Here is a 26562-nt window from a genome sequence, read left to right on the forward strand (position 1 = left end):
AAAGTTCAAGGGGCCAAATACTTTCGCAAGGCATTGTATGTGGCATGATGGCTCAGTGGTTAGCACTGCAGTCTTACAACGCTAGTGTCCTGGGTTCAAATCCCACCAAGGACAACATCTGCAAGGATGTGTGTTCTCCCCCTATTTGTGTGGGTTTCCTCCGGGTTCTCTAGTTCTCTCCCACACTCCAAAGACATACAGCTAAGGAACTTAGATTGGGAGCCCCAAGGGTGACAGTGTTGCTGATGTATGTAAAGTGCTGTGGAATTAATAGCGCCATATAAGTGAATAAATTATTATTATTGTTTGTACGGCTACGCTGCTCTAGCAGAATCTTGAACATCGCTGCTAAATTCCACTTTGCATAGCTTTTTTGCATTTTATTATGTGACTACACATTTTGCTATGAAAAAAAAAGATTGATATCTAATAAATTGGCCACAATTTTCTTTTTTTTGGATGATGATCAAATCTGTAAGAGAATCGACATTAACAAGCTGAAATCTTTGTTTTAGGTTTTGCAATTTATCAGAAACCTGTTTCACTCTGTCTGTAGGCAACATTTTATACTATGTCTTAATTTTGAGAATTATCCACTTTTTTTCTTCAGAGAACAACAGTTCTGAGTAATCTATAACTTTTAGATAGTAATTCACTTGGCATATACCTGGACCCTGGGGCTGTCAAGCTGCCTAACTGCACTTCTATCTGTTATATTACTTGTACAGCAAAGATTAAAATGTGATTTATTTTATCAATAAACATTTTAAGGTACTTTATAGCTGTTGGGACAGCAGAAAAATTTTGTAGATGGCAAGAATCTCATAGTTAATTAGAATAACCTGGAACCTAAATGCACTTTGGCACTGGTTTTTTTTGTTTTTTGTTTTTTTTTTTTAATTCCTATATAATTTATGGGTTTTGTCCCCTTTCAATTAAGTTTCTACTCTAACTTCAGTTTGTTACTAACTGTGTGTTACTCATCTCATTGTGTATATATATGTGTGTGTGTGTGTATGTATATATATATATATATATATGTATATATATATATATACCGTATTTTTCGCTTTATAAGACGCACTTTTGTTCCCCCAAATTTTGGGGGAAAGTAGGGGGTGCGTCTTATAAGCCGAATATACGGGGGGGGTATATATATATGTACACTGCAGGGTACAGGGGAGGTGGGGGCAGCAGCTCTGGAGTGCAAGGGAACGCTGCGGGCTGCAGCCTTTGATCTCCTGCTCCCGCTCATATAATATGCACAGCCGCTGTCCATCTCCAATAGTGCTGAAATCGCACGCAGTGATGGGCTGTGGGGCAGCGGTGCATATTATATGAGCCTGCGCCCCCCTGTGATGGCACATGCTCCCCCCTGTGTTAGATTTGGCCCCCAGGCTGCTGCTCATTCTAAAATAAAAAAGCTTTACTTGCCCCCTCCAGCGTTTCTCCCCGGTGTCCCTGCTTCCACAGTGATCAGGCACGCAGAGATCTCAGTCTGCTGTGCCGATCACACGACCGCACTGAGAACCAGGAAGTAAGGAACAGAAGCACGGAGGGAGACAGGAGGGAGATAAACGCTAAAGGAGGTAAGGAAAGAGGGTTTTATTTTACTATGGGCAGCAGCCTGGGGGCGATATCTAACACAGGGGGACTTGTGCGATCTATAGGGGCCATGGGCAGCACTATGGGGGCGATATCTAACACAGGGGGACTTGTGCGATCTATATAGGGGCCATGGGCAGCACTATGGGGGCGATATCTAACACAGGGGGACTTGTGCGATCTATATAGGGGCAATGGGCAGCACTATGGGGGCGATATCTAACACAGGGGGACTTGTGCGATCTATAGGGGCCATTGGCAGCACTATGGGGGCGATATCTAACACAGGGGGACTTGTGCGATCTATATAGGGGCCATGGGCAGCACTATTGGGGCGATATCTAGCACAGGGGGACTTGTGCGATCTATAGGGGCCATGGGCAGCACTATGGGGGCGATATCTAACACAGGGGGACTTGTGCGATCTATAGGGGCCATAGGCAGCACTATGGGGGCGATATCTAACACAGGGGGACTTGTGCGATCTATATAGGGGCCATGGGCAGCACTATGGGGGCGATATCTAACACAGGGGGACTTGTGCGATCTATAGGGGCCATGGGCAGCACTATGGGGGCGATATCTAACACAGGGGGACTTGTGCAATCTATATAGGGGCCATGGGCAGCACTATTGGGGCGATATCTAACACAGGGGGACTTGTGCGATCTATAGGGGCCATGGGCAGCACTATGGGGGCGATATCTAACACAGGGGGACTTGTGCGATCTATAGGGGCCATGGGCAGCATTATGGGGGCGATATCTAACACAGGGGGACTTGTGCAATCTATATAGGGGCCATGGGCAGCACTATTGGGGCGATATCTAACACAGGGGGACTTGTGCGATCTATAGGGGCGATGGGCAGCAGCATGGGGGCGTTATCTAACACAGGGGAACGTGTGCAATTCATAGGGGACCATAGGCAGCACAGGGGAATGTATGCAATCCATAGGGGGCCATAGGCAGCACAGGGGAATGTATGCAATCCATAGGGGGCCATAGGCAGCACAGGGGAACGTGTGCCATCACAAGGGGGCTATATTCAATATAAGGGGGTATAAGGGGGCCATATCCTGATTAAGGGGGCTAATTTTAGGATGGGGGGCTATGAGGGACATATACCCTATATGATTTGTTAGAGGGACACTGGCATTATAAGATGGACCCCATTTAACATTAAAAAAAAAAAATTCTCTTTTCCTTCACCTAATTTGGGGGTGCGTCTTATAATCAGGTGCGTCTTATAAAGCGAAAAATACGGTCTCATATATATATATATATATATATATATATATAATATATATATATACACACACACACACACACACACACACACACACACACACAGTGCCTTCAAACAGGGCTTCAAACATACAGATAAAAATTCTAATGTTATGGTGAAGAATCAACAACAATTCACAATTGTGCAGTTGAACAAAATGTATTGCTTATTGTAAACTTTTTAAAGAAATAAATAACTGGAAATTGGGGTGTGCAATATTATTCGTCCCCTTTAAGTTAATACTTTGTTGCGCCACCTTTTGCTGTGATTACAGCTGCAAGTCGCTTGTGGTATGTGTATCAGTTTTTGCACATCGAGAGACTGAAATTCTTGCCCATTCTTCCTTTGCAAATAGCTCGAGCTGAGTGAGGTTGGATGGAGAGCGTTTGTGAACAGCAGTTTTCAGCTCTTTTCACAGATTCTCGATTGGATTCAGGTCTGGACTGTGACTTGGCCATTCTTACACCTGGATACATTTCTTTGGGAAGCATTCCATTGTAGATTTTGCTTTATGTTTGGGATCATTGTCTTGTTGGAAGACAAATCTCCGTCCCAGTCTCAGGTCTTTTACAGACTCCAACAGGTTTTCTTCGAGAATGGTCCTGTATTTGGCTCCATCCATCTTCCCATCAATTTTAACCATCTTCCCTGCTGACGAAAAGCAGGCCCAAACCATGATGCTGCCACCACCATGTTTGACAGTGGGGATGGTGTGTTCAGGGTGATGAGCTGTGTTGCTTTTACGGCAAACATATCATTTGGCATTGTGCCCAAATAGTTTGATTTTGGTTTCATCTGACCAGAGCACCTTCTTCCACATATTTGGTGTGTCTCGCAGGTGGCTTGTGGCAAACTGTAAACGACACTTTTTATGGATATCTTTGAGAAATGGCTTTCTTCTTGCCACTCTTCCATAAAGGCCAGATTTGTGCAATGTATGACTGATTGTTGTCCTATGGATAAATTCTCCCACCTCAGCTGTAGATCTCTGCAGTTCAGAGTGATCATGGGCCTCTTGGCTGCATCTCTGATCAGTCTTCTCCTTGTTTGAGATGAAAGTTTGGATGGACGACCGGGTCTTAGTAGATTTGCAGTAGTATGATACTCCTTCAATTTCAATATGATCACTTGCACAGTGCTCCTTGGGATGTTTAAAGTTTTGGAAATCTTTTTGTAGCAAAATTCGGCTTTAAACTTCTCCACAACAGTATCACTGAGCTGCCAGTTGTATTCCTTGGTCTTCATGATGCTATTTGCGCTTTAAACAAAACACTGAGACTATCACAGAGCAGGTACATTTATACGGAGACTGATTACACACAGGTGGATTATATTTATCATCATCAGTCATTTGGGACAACATTGGATCATTCAGAGATCCTCAATGAACTTCTGGAGTGAGTTTGCTGCACTGAAAGTAAAGGGGACGAATAATATTGCACGCCCCACTTTTCAGTTATTTAGTTTTATTAAAAAGTTTAAAATAAGCAATAAATTTCGTTCAACTTCACAATTGCCCACTTGTTGATTCTTCACCATAACAGTAACATTTTTATCTTTATGTTTGAAGCCTGAAATGTGGGAAGGGGTTGAGAAATTCAAGGGAGCCGAATACTTTCGTAAGGCACTGTGTGTGCGTGTGTATGTATGTATGTATGTGTATATGTGTGTGTGTATATATATATATATATATATATATATATATATATAAGTGTGAGACTGTGACCGGGGTTATCTATGACGGCCGGTATGTCTCGCCCCGGTTGTGCTCACTCCATGATAGAAAGTAAATCCACTCTAGGGTTAATGCTGTTTCCCTACAGGCTGAAGGAAGGGTTAAATAGAATCAGGAACAAGGGCAGGTGTGCCGGGTGTGGGGGAGTGAACACAACTCCCTGAGCTCTCTGCTGGAGAGGCACATGTATATTGTTGTGGACTTTTGTTTGGACATTAAAACCATGTGCTGTGAACCTTAATGCCTGGATCCCGTGTCTTCTGCTGCGCAGCCGACCGTGCTACCTCACATATGGTGGAGAATGCGGGCATGACAGCCGGTGAGGTGTAGCATCCATCCCTGGTGACCCAGCAGCACATGTCCTGGATTCGAGCGGCTATACTACAGCCCAAACCCGGCGACGCCATGGAGGACATACTAAGACAGCAGCAACAGACTAATGCACAGCTACAAGAGGCTAATGCACAGCAGCAACAGACCAATGCACACCTGCTCCGGGCGTTGGAATGTCAGCAGCAATCCTTACAAGCGCAGGAAAAAAGGCACCAAGAACAGATGGTTCTCCTGGCCAAGTCGATCCGTGCCGGACCGGCAGCAACAACCCCGGGACCGGGTGACGACGGCAGCGTCCGGAAAGCGGTGAGACAAGCATTACAAAAGATGACCCCGGGGGATGATGTGGAAGCGTTCCTGGCGGTGTTTGAGCGGGTGGCCGAGCGGGAAAAGCTGCCGACCCCCCAGTGGGCTGAGGTATTGTCGCCCTATCTGACGGGGGAACCCCAAAAAAGCGTACCTGGACCTCTGTACCGAGGACGCCATTGACTATGTGACCCTGAAAGCCGAAATACTGGCTCGGTTGGGGGTGAATACCTATGTACGGGCTCAGCGGGTAAATCAGTGGTTCTATGAGGAAGCCAAACCCGTACGCTCCAAGGCCTATGACTTGTTGCATCTTGTAAAAAAATGGTTGCAGCCTGACACTCTGAGCCCGGCGCAAATGGTGGAAAGGGTAGTAGTGGATCGTTTTGTGCGCACTTTACCCGTCACCGTTCAACGGTGGGTAGGACAGGGTGACCCGAGTACCCTGGACCAATTAGTGTCCCTGGTAGAGCGGCATGTGGCTACGCAGGACTTGATACGGGACACTGAGACTTTGCGTACCGCCCGTCGGTCCGGCCCCTCCAAGCCTAGGGCCAAGGACCCACCGCTGACACCGGTGCAGGAGTCCGCTACCGTCCCGTCTGAGGCCGCGGCCGCCATTCCTGAGGTCCGGAAGGTTCTGTACCCTAAACGACAACCTGTCAAGGGGGTTTCCGTCTCCATTAGATGTTGGCGGTGCCAGCGGGTGGGACATATGGAAGCCCAGTGTCCACTCACCACGGAGCCCATGGATTGTGGGGTTACCCGGCGGGGTTCAATGTATGCTCAGGTGGTGTGTACCGCTGACCTGGTCTCCCCAGAGACGGAGCCCCACTTGTGCCAAATACAGGTGAATGGATGTCCGGTTACAGGATTGTTGGATTCCGGAAGCTTAGTGACCCTTGTGCGATCCACCTTGAGGGCTGAAGTAAAGGCCACAGGACGTACCGTGGGGGTGGTTTGCATACATGGGGACCGCCGAGACTATCCCACGGGGATTGTCACCATCACAGCACCTTGCGGTCAGGTGCAACATGAGGTGGGACTTCTTAACACTCTTCCTTATGACGTGATCCTAGGAAGGGATCTGCCCTATTTTTGGACTTTATGGAAGGGACCCCCTAAGTCTCCTCAGATATTGGTCAGTCCGGGACCTGAGCCCTACAATCCTGAATCCGGGACGCCTGCCGTAGGGGTCCCCATGATAGGGACAGAATGTGAACCCGATAGGTCGCCCCTAGAGGTATTGGCAGGAGAGGCTGAGACGGTCGAACCCATCCCGGAGTTGGAGGCGTCCCCGGATACGTTTGGGACAGCCCAACTCCAGGACCCTACGTTAATACATGCCCGGAGTCGGGTGACAGTAGTTGACGGGGTGGCACAGCTGCCCGGTGCCCAGGAAAGGTACCCCCATTTCGCCCTTAAGCAGGATTTACTCTACCGGGTAGATGAAATACGGGCCGTGGGGGTAGAACAGTTGGTCGTGCCCCAGCCGTATCGCCGGCGGGTCCTCGACTTGGCTCATAAACACCTGATGAGTGGCCACCTAGGGGTCAAGGAAACGCAGGAGCGAATATTGCAAAGGTTCTATTGGCCCGGGGTCTTTGGGGAGGTAAAACAGTTCTGCGAAACCTGCCCGGAGTGTCAGCTTACCGCACCCCTGACCCATTTTCGCAGTCCGTTGGTACCGTTACCCATTATAGAAGTCCCTTTTGAACGGATAGGGATGGATCTGGTGGGGCCCCTCGTAAAGTCCGCTCGAGGGCACCAACACATCCTAGTGATCGTTGACTATGCCACCCGGTATCCCGAGGCGATACCTCTCAGACATACTGCAGCAAAGCTTATAGCTCGGGAGTTGTTTGCTGTGTTCTGCCGGGTGGGGTTGCCCAAGGAGATCCTTACGGATCAGGGGACCCCATTCATGTCTAAAGTGACCAAAGAGCTATGCCGGCTACTCCAGATCAAGCAGTTGCGTACGTCTGTGTATCATCCTCAAACGGACGGTTTAGTCGAGCGTTTCAATAAAACCCTGAAAACCATGCTAAAAAGGGTGATTTCAAAAGACGGGAAAGACTGGGATATGATGCTTCCCTATTTGATGTTTGCCATCCGTGAGGTGCCACAGGCATCCACGGGGTTTTCGCCTTTTGAATTGTTATACGGGCGACATCCCCGGGGATTGTTGGACCTGGCAAAGGAAACATGGGAGCAAGAGCCCACCCCCCATAAGAGTGTGATTGAACACATTTTGGGTATGCAGAACCGCATAAGTGTGGTCATGCCAATTGTGAAGGAGCATTTACAGGAGGCTCAGGCCGCGCAAAGCGGCCGCTACAATAGACAAGCCACCGTTCGGACCTTTAAACCCGGGGATCGGGTGTTGGTATTAATCCCCACGGCGGAGAGTAAATTCCTGGCTCAGTGGCAAGGCCCCTATGAGATAAAGGAAAGAGTCGGGGTGGTTAACTATAAAGTGTTGCAGCCTGGTAGGCGGAAACCTGAACAAATATACCATGTCAACCTATTAAAACCTTGGCAGGAACGGGAAAGCCTGATGGCTGTTTTTTCCCCATCTCCCTCCTCTTCGGGTCGTTCACATCCGGCTCCAGCGACCTCCGGAGAGGACGAACCGGAAGTAAGGATTGGAGAAGCCCTCACCAAGACTCAGAGGCGAGAGGCCAGACGGTTGGTTCAGCAGAACCCCGATGTCTTCTCCGAGCTGCCCAGGAGGACCAGTCTGATACGACATGATATTGTCACCGAGCCCCACCTGAAGGTACGCCTGAAGTCATACCGGGTACCGGAGGCTCGACGACAAGCCATATCAGAGGAAGTAAAGACAATGTTACGCCTGGGGGTCATCGAAAAATCCCAGAGTGAATGGGCTAGTCCGATTGTCCTAATACCAAAACCCGATGGCTCCTTAAGGTTCTGCAATGACTTTAGGAGATTGAACGAAATATTCAAGTTCGATCTCTACCCCATGCCCCGGGTGGATGAGCTGATTGATAGGCTGGGACAGGCGCGATATTTTACCACGCTCGACCTGACCAAGGGGTACTGGCAGGTGCCACTAACTGAGTCCGCCAAGGAGAAAACCGCTTTTGTTACGCCGGAGGGTCTCTTCCACTATGTTGTCTTGCCTTTTGGGTTACATGGCGCTCCGGCCACGTTCCAGAGGTTGATGGAGTTAGTGCTGGAACCCCACCAGGCGTATGCATCAGCGTACCTGGATGACATCATTATTTACAGCTCCGAGTGGCAGACCCACTTGGAACAGGTACAAGCGGTGGTGGACGCGCTTCGAACAGCCGGATTGACAGCCAATCCCAAGAAATGTGCGTTGGGACTCACGGAAGCCCGCTACTTGGGCTATGTGATAGGCCAAGGAGTGATTAAGCCCCAAATTAACAAGGTTGAGGCGATCCAGAAGTGGCCTAGACCCCTGACCACGAAGCAGGTTAGGGCCTTCCTGGGTATCGTGGGGTACTACAGGAGGTTTGTAAAGGATTTTGCGGGACTATCAGCCCCCTTGACGGACCTTCTCAAAGGCAAGAAGTCCGTCATGGTGCGCTGGACTCCGCAGGCCGAGGACTCCTTCCGGGCCCTGAAGGGGGTCCTGTGCGGACAGCCCGTTCTTGTACACCCTGATTTCCGGAAGGAGTTCATAGTACAGACTGACGCCTCAGAGGTCGGCCTGGGGGCAGTGCTGTCTCAGGTGGTTCAGGGGGAGGAACACCCCGTCACCTTCTTAAGTAGGAAACTCACCCCTCCTGAGCGGAATTATAGCGTAGTGGAGGAGTGCCTGGCGATCAAGTGGGCCTTGGAGTCCCTACGCTATTACCTGCTGGGACGGCAGTTTCGCTTGGTGACGGATCACTCTCCACTGGTCTGGATGAGGTCCGCCAAGGAACGGAATGCCCGGGTTACCCGGTGGTTCCTTTCTCTGCAGAACTTCCGGTTTACGGTTGAACATAGGGCCGGTAGGTTGCAGGGCAACGCCGATGCCTTGTCCCGCGGCCCGTGTTTGATGGCGGGAGTTCAACCCCGCACGCTTGAACTGAGGGGGGGGGGGGTATGTGAGACTGTGACCGGGGTTATCTATGACGGCCGGTATGTCTCGCCCCGGTTGTGCTCACTCCATGATAGAAAGTAAATCCACTCTAGGGTTAATGCTGTTTCCCTACAGGCTGAAGGAAGGGTTAAATAGAATCAGGAACAAGGGCAGGTGTGCCGGGTGTGGGGGAGTGAACACAACTCCCTGAGCTCTCTGCTGGAGAGGCACATGTATATTGTTGTGGACTTTTGTTTGGACATTAAAACCGTGTGCTGTGAACCTTAATGCCTGGATCCCGTGTCTTCTGCTGCGCAGCCGACCGTGCTACCTCACAATATATATATATATATATATATATATATATATATATATATATATATATATATATATATATATATACATACACACACATATATACATGCATAATCTTTTAATCTTTTCAGGTGAACTTAATGTGCCCTTCTCTAAACTTTTGAATGCACATGTGCCAACTGTTCAATGTTTTGGTACTTTTTGCACAACTTGCTGTTCTCTAACAAGGAGCATGGAGCCAACAATCTATAGCAGCCAAAATATTGCTTCAAAAGACAAACGACGCACCTCCTCTTCCTTGCCATGCCATATGCCTAAACAGTAGTTTCTGATCATTGCATAATAAATTATTTTCTCCAGTTTCTCTTATTAAGCCTTAAGAAAATTAAAGATTTGTGGTTAATGCAACATTTTAGTGAGAAAAAAATGTTTCACTTTCATGGTCCACTTTTATACCTGTGGGAAATTCTCATTACACTATTTAATGAATTCCTTAATGAGTGTAGTTTTTAAAATGGGGTCACTTGTCTGTGTTTCTGTTGTTTTGACACCTCTGGGGCTCTTCAAATGTGACATGGTGTCCTTAATCTATTCCAGCTAAAATTGCTTCTGAAAGTTAAATAATGCTCCTACCTTGCCCTCCTGTGTGCCAAAAAAGTTGTTCCCACATACATTTTGGCTATTGCAGGATGAAGTATTCGGTTGTAGCACTCTCCCAGGAGTGAATTCAGAACTAACAATTTAGTTTTCCAATAGGATTTATTAAAAACTCGATTCAACCAATAGTTGATGACGGATTTTAAAATACATAAACCTTAAAATACAACGCATTTTGACTGAGCATCATGTTCAGATATATAATGATAACAATTCTCAACCAAAATGCATTATACGAGGGGCTGCTGATAAGTCTTTGGCTTTACCCAGAAAAAAACGAGAGAGGATGATGAAACTTTACATTTATTCCACATATTCTCCACTGATATCAAAACACTTCTTACATCGGTTTTACAAGTTCTGTAAGCCCGGCAAAAATAAGGATTTTGGTTGTGCTTCAAAGCAGGCATCCTAGTAGCCATGGCATCAGAAATGGTGTGACATTTGGTACCCTTGAGGCGTTTCTTCAGGTTTGCAAACAGATGATAGTCGGAAGGAGCTAGATCAGGTGAATAAGGTGGTTGGTCATCCAGTTGGAAACCCAGCTTTGCAGTTTTGGCATGGTCACTTGTGCAGTGTGAAAAGAGGAGCTGTCTTGCAGGAACAAGGATTCCTTTGGACAGCTTGCTGTGCCTTTTGGCCTTCAGAGCTGCCTTCAATTGGTCCAAAAGTTCAATGTAATACCTTGTATTGATGGTGGAACCATTCCACTAGCAGCACACCCTTCTTATACCAGAACACAGACGCCATCACCTTAGTGGCTGATTTTTGCACCCTGAACTTCTTTGGATGAGGAGAACCACTGTGCCTCTATTATTTTGGCTGATCTTTGTTTTCAGGGTCATACAAATAAATCCAGGTCTCATCCATAGTGACCAGTCGATCCAGCAAGTTCTTATCAGTCTGGAAATGCTGACAAATGGACCGGGACGTTTTCACTCAGATGCTTATCTGATCTGTTGTCAAACATTTGTGGACCCACTTTGCAGATAGCGTCCTCATGTCCATATGTTCATATATAATGACACAAACGCGTTCACAGGAAATCCCCATGATGTCTGCTATTGCTTTAGCTGAAATTCATCAAATTTCTACTATGAAGTTGTGCATAGCATCGACGATCTCCGGAAAAACAACCACTCTCGGTCGTCCAGGAAGTTCCTCATCTTGGTGCTGAAGTGGCCCATTTTAAATTTAGCAACCCAGTTCTTAACTGTGGAATATGAAGGACATTGATCCCCAATGTCTGTGACATGTCACCATGAATATCCTTCACGGAATTTTCTTGCAGAAACAAGAATTTTATCACTCCTCTGCTCTCAGTTGCTGTGAATATCGCGTTACACTCCGCCAGTTTGCCATAAGCAACAAACACAAAATTTTGAAAACATATATTAGTCACATAAAGCTTTCATGTGATGTAACATTCGTTACCATAGAAACAAACAAAAAAAAAAAGCACAAATACTTATAAGCAGCCCCTCATATTTTAATATTAAGATATTTTAACCTCCATTAGCCCTGATCAACTATCGGTTGGATCGAGTTTTTAATAAATCCTATTGGCTAACTACATTTTAGTTCTGAATTCACTGCTGGGAGAGCGCTAGAACCGGATACTTCTTCTTGCATTACAGCTTGGTCTGTGGAGGTCCACTGGATCAGATCTCCACATCCACCGGAAGAGCAGCACTTCCAAGGCTCAAATGTGAGCATTGCTCCAACGCTTGATTTACCCACAGTGAACGTGAGTGTGATCATACACTCACCCCTATCTTTTTACAAAACACTCTGCACTCAGCACCATTTTTTTTATATATATCTCTTGTAGCACGTTCAGTCAATACATTTTGGGTATTGACATCCTCTGGAGAAATTTGCACGACAAATTGTGGGGTTCATTATCTCCAGTTACCCTGGTGGAAACTAATTATTGGGATCTAAAGAAACATCTTAGTGCGGTTACTTATATATTTTTGGAATAACCTCTCTGCCAAGTTCATTCAAAAATTGTACAAGTGTACCTAGAAGTATTGATGCTGTTTTCAAGGCAAAGGTTGGTGACAAGAACTATTAATTTGACTTGGATCTCTCTTTTGTTCATTAACTGTTAAAACCTCTATTTTTTAAGCATTCTAAAGGCCCCTTTACACACTGAGACTTTCTAGCAATCCCACCAGCGATCCCAACCTGGCCGGGATCGCTACAAAGTCTCTGGTGAGTCGCTGGTGAGTTGTCAAACAGGCAAACCTGGAAAACGACGCAACAGCGATACAGACCTGCAGAACGACCTAGCTAGTCATAGGGGACGTTGTAAAGCAGCTTTTTGAAAGGGAAGTCGCTAACTAAGTCGCTGTAAAGGCCCCTTTACACACTGAGACTTTCTAGCGATCATGCTGCACAGCGGGAAACAAAGGACCAAAGAATGGTCCTGAGAGATGTGTAGTGATCATCGACCTCACAGCAGGGGCCAGGTCGCTGATGTGTTTCACACACTGCAATGTCGCTGGGGAGGTCGCTATTACGTCATAAAAACGGTGACGTTACAGCGATGTCGTTTGCGATGTTGCAGTATGTAAAGGGGCCTTTACTTTGCGGCATTTTCCCCACACCTACCTAAAACGTTTGCACACTTCTTTATTCACTTAAATGAAGGAGGTGTGTTTGGCTCAGTTTCTTCACACACCTATAGTCATATCTTTCTTTGAAGTGGGTTTCTTTTAAACCTACAATTCAAGCTGTTCATAGAGTTACATAGTATACGGTAAATGCTCTGCGGATGTTTACCTTAGCACTCGGATGTCCCATAGTTTAGTTTATGCCACCAACTGTCATGTTGGGTATATTGTCGTGACTAAAACTTTCTCTCATCGGTAATGGCATGTCTGTGATCTTCTAAATTGGTTTTCATTCTGTAGTTATCAATCTCCTGGAATCCTGGCAGACACTCTAAGATATGTCAACTTACTAAAGAGTAACTGGCAGACAGCACAGTACAAATGTCACCTCCCAGCGGATGTTTACTCATCATGTTTTCTGTTTGTTGGCTTTTCTTTTTTCTTATGAAGTATATGAGTATGCGCTATCTCCAAGGCTCTGTAAATCAAAACCTCTTTGTTTATGTGCCGGTAAATTGACTGTTGATGTGATATCGCACAACGTGTTTGTTATTCATTGCCCCCTTTACTCATTCTTAATCATGCTCCAGTTGTTCAGGAGAATTCTTACTTAGCTCTGATGGAATCTTTAATTCTCGGATGGCTTATGTCTCCAAATGGGCTCCAGTTTTGGCTACTGTGCAATGCAAGTTTTCAAGTGACTTTTTTTTTTTTTTGCATACTGTTTATAGGTAATTTTTACAACAACAAAAAACAATGTTCGTTTACATACGCATTGTGGCTTTAAATGTTAATGAAGGCAAATAAACTTATGGAACCTAATGTCACACAAACATATACTGTCAGTATGTAACATGGGTGCTTCTGCAAGTGGTTAATCAGTTCTTATTAGCTATATCTTAAGGCCCCTATACACATTAGATGGCTCTGGCACGGACAGTGCTTCTGCTGATCATTTAGCTGATAGCCAGCCATCTGTCCCATACACAGGAGCGCTCCTGTGTCCTCTACAGACATCTCTGCTGGTGGATCATCTCTAGGTGAACAAGATTTTATGTTCTCTTGCCATCTGGTCCTGAAGAAGGAAGGGGTGCCTTCCGAAACTCGTAGACCTGTAATTGGAATAAAAAGCAACATTGATCTAACAGCTTAATGTTGGTTGTCATTGGCGCGGCTTGAAAACCCTCATCCTATTGCTCTCTGTTATCTGCCAAACCGAGGGACCGCTGCTGTGACTCTGGATTAATCTACACACATGCTGATATAGGAGTTGTGACTTTCACAACCCCTATAGGTGAGTAATATCTCCCCTTCTTTTCCTCCCAATGTTATTTGGGTAAGACCCTATTGCGCTTCTTTCCTCCACAGTTTTTTTATCTTGATATCTTGAGCCTGACAGTCAGTTGACTGGTGCTCCCGTACACATTAGAGTGTTGGCCAAATACTTCGATATTAGTGGGTGCAGCCTAAAGTAGACTACTGTGTAAGGAGGTGCTTTAGTCTCACTTAAAACTTGGGTTGCAAATTGACCATAATTCACACCATGATACAGTACAAATACCAGATAATAAACATATTTAGTGATTGCATGTATCAAATTTGTTCAATTTACCTCCATATATTTTCAGTTGTCCTCTATGATCAAAATGATTATTTATTTTTTTTAAGTACTACTATTTGTTAGTTTATCTTTACAGAGTTGCTCTGAATAGGATATTGTGTACTTTAAAGTGTTATTTTTAGGTTGTTATTATGATATTATAATGTACTACATTGCAAAAATATCATTTTACTTAGTAGTGGAAACAAATCGAAAAAGGCCCCTGTACAAAAAAAGTATATGGGCACTTTGAAATCCAAAAGCTCATCATAATGCAGAATTTCACCTGCTTTGGAGGTAGAAATGGGCCCCTTTACCACTGCGTCCATGTGCGGCTGCACAGGTTACACCAATGTTATGTCTCAATCCCTGATTTTACCTGTTTGTAATAGCACCCCAGGTGTACAAAATGTATAGGTCTATGCACTTCCATCAAATAAGGCATTGTGATGATCACACATGCGCTATATAATGTTATTATGTGTATGATCCTTGGTGAATGTCGCAGGAACATTTATTACCGTACATTCGTTTTCCCTCTGCTAGTTCGTAAGAAAAGCTGAGCATGTACAGTAGTATGCTCTCTGTGAGCTGTGGACAAGAGGCCCATCTTTCGTCCTCAGCTTGTGACTGCACACAGGCAGATAGAAGTCAGAGATGATAGAAAACAGGCTGTAAACAGGCATCTGCAGGCGCCATGAGCAGCGGCAACATGGTTGTCATCTTCCGCTATTGAACTGTATCCTATGCCCACATACGCCATAGCTCATACAGCTCTAAGAAATTGGTGGGGGGTGCAAAGGTGTCCTCATACACTAATATATGAATCCGAGTTTGGTTTAGTAATTACATTATTTTTTTTTCCAATGTATGTTTCATTATCTTGTTTATGCAAGTAGTAGTCTATTAAAGTCAAGTAAAATGAAATTCATCTCGTTTTTTTTTTTTTTTTATTCTAGAATGAAGATGGACTTCAAGAATACTTTGAAACAGTTGTGAAACTGTCTAAAGTTGACCCCAAGAAAATAATTGGATGGGTAATTAAGGATTTGCTTGGTTACCTAAGGCAGCAGAATCTACCCATCAAACAAAGGTTAGTCTTGTTTACTGCAGCTCATTTTCTAATAAACATGCCATTCTTATACATTGAAATAATTTTCCTTTGTTATATTGGACCATGTTTGATAAATATCAAGATACCTACTTTTCTCAAGTTAATCATTAATTGAGAATTAATTAAAGATATCACTAGATATTTCGAAGTGAATGATACTGGACTCAACACAGCTAGAATAATCTGGAGGCGATCATGGCCATGTTTCCTCTAAACAAGCCAAAATTTCATTAAAGGGAATCTGACTGCTGATACATGCTGCCCGATCCATGGGCGACATGTTTGAGAGAGACACTGACTGCATGATTTTAGGGAGGTATGTTTGACTCTAAAAATGCCATGTGTTCCAGAGTAAAATATACATTTTTTTCTCTTTCCAACTAGACTCCCATGAGGCTCTGTCCCCAGCGGCTTCTACCTGCCTCTTTCTAGGTGCATGTATATGGAGAGACTTGTAATTGCAGGAAAGTGGCAGGGGGTAGCCGCTGGGGACCGAGTAGAACAGGAAGCTAATCGGACAGGAGAGTCCCCAGCAGCTTTTACAGTATATTTTCCCTGAAATGCCGCAACATTTTAGGGTCAAAATACCTGTCTGAAATCACACATCCAGTGTCTGATACGTGCTACGTGGTTCGGGCAGCATGTATCAGCTGTCAGGTTTCTCTTTAAAGTTTAAAAACAAAATTGCTAATTTGCACTATTATTTACATTCTTTTCTGGTATGCGCTGCAATAGTCACTGCAAACTTTCATTCATGACCACTTTCTCCAAGTCCAGACTGCTATACTTCTTCCACACTCATTTAGAAAGTATCAAGTTATTTCCATAGTTAAAATATCTGATCCCTGCTGTCTTTACAAAATACATTTGTCCAAGTATAAATGATTGATCACCAAACCGTGGACAAGTTTACTCGAATCCCTTTAGGTTAAACGTTTTTTTCTCGAATGAAGACACCCCTGCGGCTTTCTCCATTAATAACAGCTGATTATAGCGGCTCTGTAGCAATGAACCCCATAATCATCTCATCATCAGGGGCCCTATATATCTGCTTTAGAGAAATCCATTAGATTAAATTCATTGTTGATTTGTATCTTACAAGTCTTTGTTATAAATGAGGAAATACAGTTATATCCCACTGCTCTATCTCTCAAAAAAACACACATTTCAGAATACCTCTGAAGGCTAACCTTGGGCCTTCATATATACAATTTGAATATTGTACATTAACAGGTAAAGTAGCATCTAAAATTATTTTCTTCCTGCGTTTCTTAAACACTATAATTTTCTAAAACAGTTGCTTCAGTGCTGCACATGTCCTTGAAATTCTATGTTGTGAGAGTACGTCTTCTCTCTCTTGAAAATAAATATTTATACATTTAAAAAAAAAAAACTGCATTATTGAAATAACTCACACAGATAAAAAGTAGTAACAGAAATTTTGCTTACACTCACCAATCCCCGCAGGCCCTGTTAAGCCGCCTACCTGCTGCCCTTTGAATGATGCTCGCTGATCTCCCCCACAGGTCCTGATGAGTCGCCTACTTGATACTCGCTGTTACTCACCAATCCCCGTAGGCCCTGTTCAGCTGCTTACCTGCTACCCGCTGAATGATGCTCGCTAATTCCCCCCCCCCCCCCCCCCCCCCCCCCAAGGTTCTGATGAGTCACCTATCTGATACGTGCTGTGCTATAGTCACTGATCTCCACAGGCCCTGGTCAGCCGCTTACCTGCTATCCACTAAATGATGCTTGCTGAACCCCACACGTCCTGATCAGTTGCCAACCCGATCCCTCTTTGTTATGCTCTCCGATCCTCACAGGCCCTGGTCAGCCGCTTACCTGCTACCCGCAGAATAATGCTTGTTGACCCCCTCCCCCCACAGGTTCTGATGAGTCGCCTACCTGATACCCGCTGTGTTATGTTCACTGATCCCCACAGGCCCTGGTCAACCACTTACCTGCTGAATGATGCATACTGATCCCCCATAGGTCCTGATCAGTTGCCTACCTGATACCAGCTGTGTTATGTTAACCGATTCCCATAGGCCTTGATAAGCTGCTTACCTGCTACCAGCTGAATAATGCTTGCTGATCTCCCCCACACTTTCCGATCAGTCGCCTACCTGATACCCGCTGTGTTATGCTCACCGATCCCGGCAGGCCCTGTTCAGCCACTTACTTTCTACCCGCTGACTAATGCTCTCTGATACCTCTCAGGTCCTGATCAGTCACCTGACACTGCTGGTTTATGTTCACCGAACCCCACAGTTCCCATTCAGCCATTTACTTGCTACTCCCTAAATGATGCTCACTGATTCCTTGCAGGTCAAAAAAAATCAATAATAGACCAAAAAAAAAATTTCCTGTGCCCCAAAATGGCATCCGCTTCCAACACAAGAAACAAGCCGTCAAACCACTCCATAGTTTGTGGGGGAAAAAAGTTACAGGTGTCAGAAAATAACACAAATCCAAATATTTATTTATTTTGCAGATTTTTGCCAAATCTTTGAGGCCTTTTTATCCAGTCAAAAAGTTGTTTTCCAGTACATATAGTAAAATGAATAGTGTCTTAAAAATCTTTAAGTCACCCCACAAAACAAGCCATCATCCGGCTATGTTGTCAGATGAATAAACCTACAACTCTTGGAAGAAGGGGAGGAGAGAACATAATTGGAAAAAAAAATGCAAATCGACCTCAGCAGTAAGGGCCGTTTCACACATCCGGCTTTTCGCCGGATTGATGGATCCGGCACACTCCAGTACAGTATATACAGTACAATGGCAGGGCGGCAACTTCCGGGTTACATGCTCCGGTCACGTGCTTGTCACGCTGCCATTGTACTGTATCACTCTGTACTGGAGTGCGCCGGATCCGCCAATCTGATGAAAAGCCGGATGTGTGAAACGGTCCTAAGGGGGGGGGTTACATTGGACTGACAATTCTAATATGTTTTCTTTATTTTTTTTAGTGTGGTCAGTCCCAGCTCATTAGCCGAACTTATAATACTTTTAGAGAAAAAAGTTATTTCATCATCGGCTGCTAAACAGGTATGTATGTAATTACACAGGGTCATTTAATAATGTCCAGTGCTCAAACGACAAAATACCAGTTCGTCATTGGTGGCATCTTTTATGCGTACATTAAAATTGCAGGCTTTAGCAATCCTGTGACTTCTGAGTATTACTTCTGTAGACAGTGCAGACCCCCAAAGCAGCCTCTGCTTGATCCACAAGGCTGCTGGTAGGTGAGAATGCTTCCATTTTTTTTCTTTATCGTTTTCTTTATCAGATACTATAATTGGTTTAAATATATTATCTTTTTTAAAAAACAATTAAAGCAGATCTCTCACCAGATTTCCTAATTCAAATGTCACACATTATTAAATGGATCTTAAACCTGATGGGACTGATATACTTACTTTGAAAATTCATGTCAGAATTTCTGTGGAATCCTCAAATTTAAAATGAGCTGGACTCATAAAATGCTAACATTAGTCAGTATTTTCTTTTAGACTGCATATAGTTTGTGTTTCACAATGGATACATTTTAATTTAGAACAGTAATAAAACACAACCTATCAAAAGACAAGAAAAAAATATACTATAGTATAAAAAAAAAGTTTCCAGTTAAGGGCCATTTATACGCAACAACATCGCAAACGAGATGTCGTTGGGGTCACAGAATTTGTGACGCACATCCGGCCTCGTTAGCGACATCATTGCGTGTGAAACGTACAAACGACCGCTAACGATCAAAAATACTCACCTAATCGCTGATCGTTGACACGTCGTTCATTTTCATAATATCGTTGCTCGTGCTGGACGCAGGTTGTTCGTCGTTCCTGAGGCAGCACACATCGCTACGTGTGACACCCCAGAAATGACGAACAACACCGTACCTGCGTCCTCCAGCAACGAGGTGGGCGGGTCTTTCCTTTGGCTGCTCTCCGCCCTTCCGCTTCTATTGGCCGTGTGACGTCGCTGTGACGCCGCACGAACCGCCCCCTTAGAAAAGAGGCAGGTCGCCGACCACAGCGACGTCGCTAGGCAGGTAAGTATGTGTGACGGGGACCAACGATATTGTGCGCCACGGGCAGCGATTTGCCCGTAACGCACAAACGACAGGGGCAAGTGCGATCGGCAGCGACATCGCTAGCGATGTCGCTGTGTGTAAATGGGCTGTGTGGTGTTTAGAAATAGTTTATTTGATGTAGAACTCAAGTATCAATACAAATCTAAGTTGCCAGCTAAGTACTGTTATCATGTATGCAAAGGGAGACTGTCAGTACAGGTGCATTTTGTGTTCAACAAGAAGGGGGCTATGCTATGGCTTAGACTGATGCGGGCTAGCAGAGGATGGAAATTGTATTGACCTATTTCAGATTTTACAGACTTTATTGGGATAGTTTCTATGCTAATATATTCATTTTGTATGAGGAATTATAGAGTTGATCAGTGCGTCCACTCTGGTAAATTAAGTAACATGGCAATCATGTTTTTGCAATAACATAGTTTCTGTCAGGAAAGTGCTTGCATATTTAGACCTAGTCTTCCTTCTCGACATATGTAACCAATATTTCTTAGGGTAGACTGAGTCAAGCGTTCCCATTTTGTCATCTTTGAAATGTAATCACCTGCTCACAGAATTGTGTTTAGGGTTTCTAATTGTGCACTGACCTATAGGTCACGCCAAGGGTGCACCATAGCCCTCTCATTTACACATCTAATAAAACTGTTCTAACTGTATACACCGCAATAACTAAAATCTATAATACAGCAAGGATGACTTTTTTATAGGATTTATGTCCCCTTTATGAATGTATAAATGATTTAATTTGAAGTTTGGGGGTTCACAGATGCCCTTAGTTGTTAACGTTGATATAAAGAAACATCCGATGATGCACTCAGTGATTGGCAGCAGCAGTCCTTGTGACTTCCAAATGGAGCAGTCATCGCTTACACAGACTTCCAAAGCAACCTGCGTTGGATCCGAGAGGGTGGAGAAGGGTGAAAATGCCTATTTTTAGAACGATATTCACGCCTAGAAAAGCAATTATTTCATTATTGGATAACTGCTTGAAAAGTCTGTGGTTAGTTGTGACTTATATCCAGTACTTGGCAAAAGTATTAGGTAGATATATATAAAAGGCTGCAAAGTAAGAACATTTTAAAAAATAGAAAATATTAATGGTTTATTTTTATGAATTAAGAAAATGAAAAATGAATGAACATAGCAGAACTCTAAATCAAATCAATTTCATGTGACTTGGTACAATAACACCATTTTTTAAGGATCTTGGCAAAACTATTGTTCCAAACATGTGGTAGAACCAACCACAGATCTTCTGTGGATGTTGGCTTGTGCAAATTTTTATCCCTTTACATGTCATGCCAGACAAACTCAATTTTCTTAATATAATAATTTCTTTTAAATATCTTAATAACGTTGTCTGTACGTTTAGGGTCGTTGACCGACTGCAGAATATATTTGAATCCAATCAAACACCTTCCTGATGTTATTGCATGATGGAGAAGTATCTGCTTATATTTCTCAACATTCAAGACACCAGTATTCCTGGCCATTTCTTCAACTTTTTTTTTTGTAATACATGCCCAAAGAACCCTCTCCTGATGTCTGTGGACACTCAGTATTGTCCTGCTGTTTGGCCCTTTGGTGAACCAGCTGTCTTCTGTCACAGCCAAATATTTCACATCTGGACTCTTTAGTCCAAGTCACCCGCTTTCAATTTTGGGAGTTTTCTATGCATAGGCGAGTCTCCTGTCCTTGTTCTAGTAGTTGGCCAAGAAAACATAGCTCAGCAGATGAAAGACATTGCATGCTTACTTCCTTTCAAAATTGGAAGAGGTTCAACAGTTCCATCAGCTCAGAGCTGGCAGGAAGTAGTGCGATAGAGCTACACGCATTTACTGTTTGAAGAAGTTCTGATCAGAAAGTATGGTTGTGGGCTGCATTTCTTCCATGAGGACCACTTCTGGTCAGACTTCTTCAAACAGTAAATGCGTGTAGCTCTAGCCCACTACTTCCTGCCAGCTCTGAGCTGATGGAACTGTTGAACCTCTTCCGATTTCGAAGGGAAGTAAGCATGCAATGTCTTTCATCTGCTGAGCTATGTTTTCTTGGCCAACTACTGTGTTTACTCATTTCTCTGTTGCCCTTTTTTGGTGCTCCTTCAAAAGATCCTTCAGCAGCACATATTGAAACCCCAGTTTGCTTTGATATTTTTGCCTGAGAGAGACCATAAAGAAAAGAAATTTAAAATGTCCTAACAGTCGCAGTCTATTGCAATAGACACAGCAGGTGTAGAGAGTACAAGCAAATGCCCACAGTCAAATGGTCAAATCATAGATGGTCAAAACGTAGCTGAAGATATCCGCTTCTTGTATGAGTGATGCAAGGTCTCACCAGCCTCTACATAGCAGACACTGAGAACAAATCTTCGGCTATATCCGGACAAAGACTGATATTTTTTAATAAATAAAAAATGTACTATTCTCACCTTTCTTTCTTTTTTAAGCATTCTTGCCTCACAGCATTTTGTTCCCCACAAAATGTTTTCACAGTACTGTAGACACTGTAGCAAAATTAAGTTGTGCATTTCTTCTATTGTAGAGGTGTAACGTGTCTGACTGTTTTGTTTTTATTTTATTCATTTTTTTTACCTTTTTAGTACAAGTTAATTTACCATGTTAGCTACTTCAAATTCAGAGTGCATCTAAGAACATTCGAAGCTGAAAATAACCAGCAAATATAAATGTAATTCTAGATTATAATCTGCTTTTGAAGAACCTTAGCTCATTGTCTGCCAGTCGGATGTGACAGAATAAATTGGATCTTCTCAGTTTAGCTCTGCTGCAAGAAAAAAAAAACTATTTGCTGGGGGGGTTTTTTTTTTAGAGGTTTTCACAAATTTTACATGACTAGACGCACAGGACAGTTGTCTACTAGAAGGAAAAAAATGTTTTTTTAGTTTCTTTGAACTAAAGTTTTGTGTTGTTATTATTATTATCTGTGTAATTTACTGCACACATTCACAATATCAGGGGTGGCTAATTGTCTCCAAGTACCAATGTACGGTTTTGGAAGGTCGAATCAGTATGCTGAACTTTTTTTTACTCAAAATTACAATTATTATTAATTTTTAGCAATTTTTATCTCTTAAAAATGTGCAGATTAAGTATGTTGACTAGTTGTTACTGCTAATACATCTTATCATAGGGCTTTCTGTAACATGTATTCTCACCAGTAGCATCCAAGCAAAACCATGTGATTTACTACTTTATTATCACTTCTAAAAAGTAGTAAATCAAATGGTATGTGCACACGCTGCACATTAGGTGCAGAAATTTTCTGCACCAAAAGACGCACCTTGTGGCAGAAAAAAAACCACACCAAAAATGCATGCCTTTTTTGGTGCGTTTTCGGTGCTTTTTTTGCTGTGGGTTTTGTTAAATCAATTCTTGGTCGGAAAAAGCGCATCAACAATTGACATGCTTCAGATTTTTTCTGCACTCAATACTGCAAGGAAAAAAGGAGCAACATGCGCACAGCACTTTAGAATTCTCATTGATTTTGCTGGGATAAGCATAGACATGCAGATTTGGGCAACAAACTGCACGTTAAACTGCAACAAAAAACTCAGTGTGCGCACAAAGCCTAATTCAGTCAGTAGTACAACACTGTGCAAAAGTGAAGCAAGTACAGACATGCTAGCACTAAGCATTAATAACAGACCACAGAACTAATAATAATACTAGAGGTATAAACATGTAGACCAAAAGAACAACCCTCTAAAAACAATATACTTTATTAATCTGCTAAAATCTCAAGCAAATACAAAACAGAAAAGGCAATGTGTAAGGTGTACACATAGGGTACCTTCATGGAAAACACTATGGTAGGGGTTGGGATAGAGTGATAACCTGTGAAGATTAAAGTGCCATAAGCCAATAATGATAATAAATCATGGGACTGGCTCTCCACTGTCCGCTACCTGGCCATGGATGATTGAACCCCCTAATTTGTATGGTGCCCCTGTTCCTCGGCAGCTATCCCTATTGAGCCTTTAACCTGCCACTAGGCCAATTTATTGCAGCAAGGTAGGCCAGACAGAACCCCTTCTCGTGTCCTACTGATGGAACTGAGGTCCGAGGCACGCTATCTGTTCGGTATGGCAACAATATAACCAGGTGGCCAGTTGCTATAAGGACTTTTCTTACATCTTTATCTTCTTTTACCCCTGGTGAAACCCAAGAAAGGACCTTTTTGAATACATATAGGGGATTTTCTTTTGGTCCTCTACGGAGCTATCGACAAATGCTAAGTATCCCCTTAGCTGGGCAATATATATTTATTTTACCCATTATAGTTATTTTGATCTATTCCTATGTCCTCATTTGGGGATAGACTTGCTGATAGCAATGTACACATATATCTAATTTAGCTGGTTGATTTATTGAGGTTTCTACCAAATGTGATACATTGTCTGATTATTTACACGCACTAGCACTTTATGAGGTTTTTTTCTGGTGGAGGGTACAGGACTTAGTGGCAGGTTAGGGGCTTATTAGGGATAGCTTACCGAGGAACGGGGGCACCAATCAAATTAGAGTGTTCAATCCTCCGTGGCCAATCAGCGGACAGTGGAGGGCCAGTCCCGTACTTTATTATCATTATTGGACTATTGCACTTTAATCCTCAGAGGATACCACTCTATCCTAACCCGTACCATAGTTTTTTCTACCAAGGTACCCCATGTGTACACCTTACTCTTCTGTTTTGTATTTTCACCAAGCATTAATACATTCCCAGATGGAGTTGCTCTTCTTTAAAAGGGACCTACGTTGACCGCTATCTGGATATTATAAGTTGGGTTTTCATTTTATTTTTTTTTTACTGCATGGAATAGTGCAGCAGATTCAGCTGGTCCATAAGGAGACATCTAGTAACAAGGCTCGGGGTACACAGGTTTGTAATAATGAGCTTGTTAGTGACGGATGTCAATGTATGATGTCTGTGCATGTGTTTAACATATACATCATGAGCTGTTAATAGCAATTAAGCAGATGCCGTTACAGGTTATGGATGACTGTGATCATTGATTTGCATTTGTTAATTGTGAACATCTGAGGTTTCTTTTGGGAAATCTCTTTACAGGATCCTCAGATGTACATTACAGATGATAGGAGACCTGACACTGTTATGTTATGTACCTTGGTCTGCAGTGTTGGCTACAAATAAAAATTGATTTAAAAGCAACATATTTATATTTTAGCAAAAAGGGTGCGTTCACACAATGGTATGTTATTGTCCGTGTTCTAACCACAATTCTGTCCCAATCATGGATCTTTTAACATAAAGTAACTGCCTTATAGACAACCTCATAGACATGGGAGGTTGATGGTTTAGTGCTGAAGGTTTGCAGTTGGAACGTGAATTGTGGTTGTATTAAAGACTGCAAAACACAGTTGCAAGTGTCACTGCACAATTACCACAAGTTTCCATCCATCCACAGACTTTGTGTGATGTATCAATGGCATGAAAAGGCTCATAAATTTATAAGTTTACAAAAAAAGAAGCAAATTGTGACATGGCAATAAAAATTGCAACTTGCATAATAAGTTTAGCACAACTTGTTAAAGGTCTAAAACAATTTTACCTGAGCCTTGTGGCTTGCATGCTTTACATTAGGATTTTATTTCAATAGGGGGAGGGGAATTCGGGTTTAACAGAACTTGATCTCCTTTGGAAACAAAGGATTCCTTCTGGAGTGTCTGAAACAGACGTGCTACTTGAGGCTCTTTGATGATCTGATGCATGTTATGGTATGTCAAAAAATTGGAGGTTGTGGCTATACTCCTATTAGAAGATGAGAGAAGGAGACCTCCCTATGTAATAGGAAAACTAGAGACAATCATTGAAATTATCATGTAATGTACAGTTACACTATTTGTCCTATAGCATTAATGTTGGTGGTCAGAGACCTTGTGCTATTCCATGTGCATAGGGCCTAATGCAATATAACAGTTTGGGACTACTTTTATTTTTAGTTAGCTTTTCATATTTTCATCTTAGTTCTGCAAAACTTACTCTTTCTTGAGGTTTGATGTTTAAGTGTTTTGATCATTGATACATGGATCGTTTTACTGCGTTTGTATAGGTTTAGAAATTATTAGCTGGATGATTAATGTGCTTCATAAAAAAATCAAAAGGTATTACAAAGTATAAAAGTTACGTTAAAGCTTTTATAAATCCTGCAGGAATATCTAAGAAAAGAAACTTAGTATTGTGTGTTTTTAAAAGGGTATTTTTTTCCTTCTAGTAAAGTGATAGCCTTATAGCTAGGATAAAACATCACTTTGTAGTTAATGGGAGACCACCCTGAGGACAACCCAATGGTATGTTGTGCTTCTAGGTTTGTAAATGCAGCTTTAATAAAGTGACTTTCACATTGGACATAAGCTTAAAGGGAATCAATCACTAGGATTTTCGTATATAACCTATAGCCAGTGCTATACTGGCACTATCAGGCTGATTCTATACATACCTTTAGTTGTCCTCTCGGATGTTTAGGCTTTGAAATCCAAGAAAGTAAAGTTTATAAAAATCATCAGCTTCTTGAGTGAGAGCAGCAGAGGAGAAGATAATATCTCTGAGAGGGGGAATTCATACTTGTCCCCTCCCCCTGTTAGAATTAGCATAAGTAATATACCATCGATTTACTTTTACTTGCAGAACCTGTGGTGACGTCATACCTATGTGAAAGCCAATACCAGTTGGTCACATGGGTATGACCTCACCACAGGTCCTGCAAGTAAAAGTAAATCGTTTGTATAATACTTATGCTGATTCTAACAGGGGGAGGAGATAACTATGAATACCCCACCAGATATTATCTGACTGTCAACTGCTGT

At 43.1% G+C, this 26562-nt stretch overlaps 1 protein-coding gene across 2 annotated transcripts in view; it reads left to right on the forward strand.

The window, feature by feature from the left end:
• GATB (glutamyl-tRNA amidotransferase subunit B) overlaps window positions 1-26562 on the forward strand; it is a 197206-nt gene that overhangs the window by 163592 nt on the left and 7052 nt on the right. For both annotated transcript variants that reach the window (XM_075347880.1, XM_075347884.1), the window contains exons 10-11: window positions 15473-15606; window positions 18600-18678. In XM_075347880.1, the coding sequence (XP_075203995.1) occupies window positions 15473-15606; window positions 18600-18678 (213 nt within the window). The remainder of the gene's footprint in view (window positions 1-15472; window positions 15607-18599; window positions 18679-26562) is intronic.

This window comes from Anomaloglossus baeobatrachus, chromosome 1 (assembly GCF_048569485.1).
Source record: "Anomaloglossus baeobatrachus isolate aAnoBae1 chromosome 1, aAnoBae1.hap1, whole genome shotgun sequence".
In the NCBI taxonomy this organism is placed as follows: Eukaryota; Metazoa; Chordata; class Amphibia; order Anura; family Aromobatidae; genus Anomaloglossus; species Anomaloglossus baeobatrachus.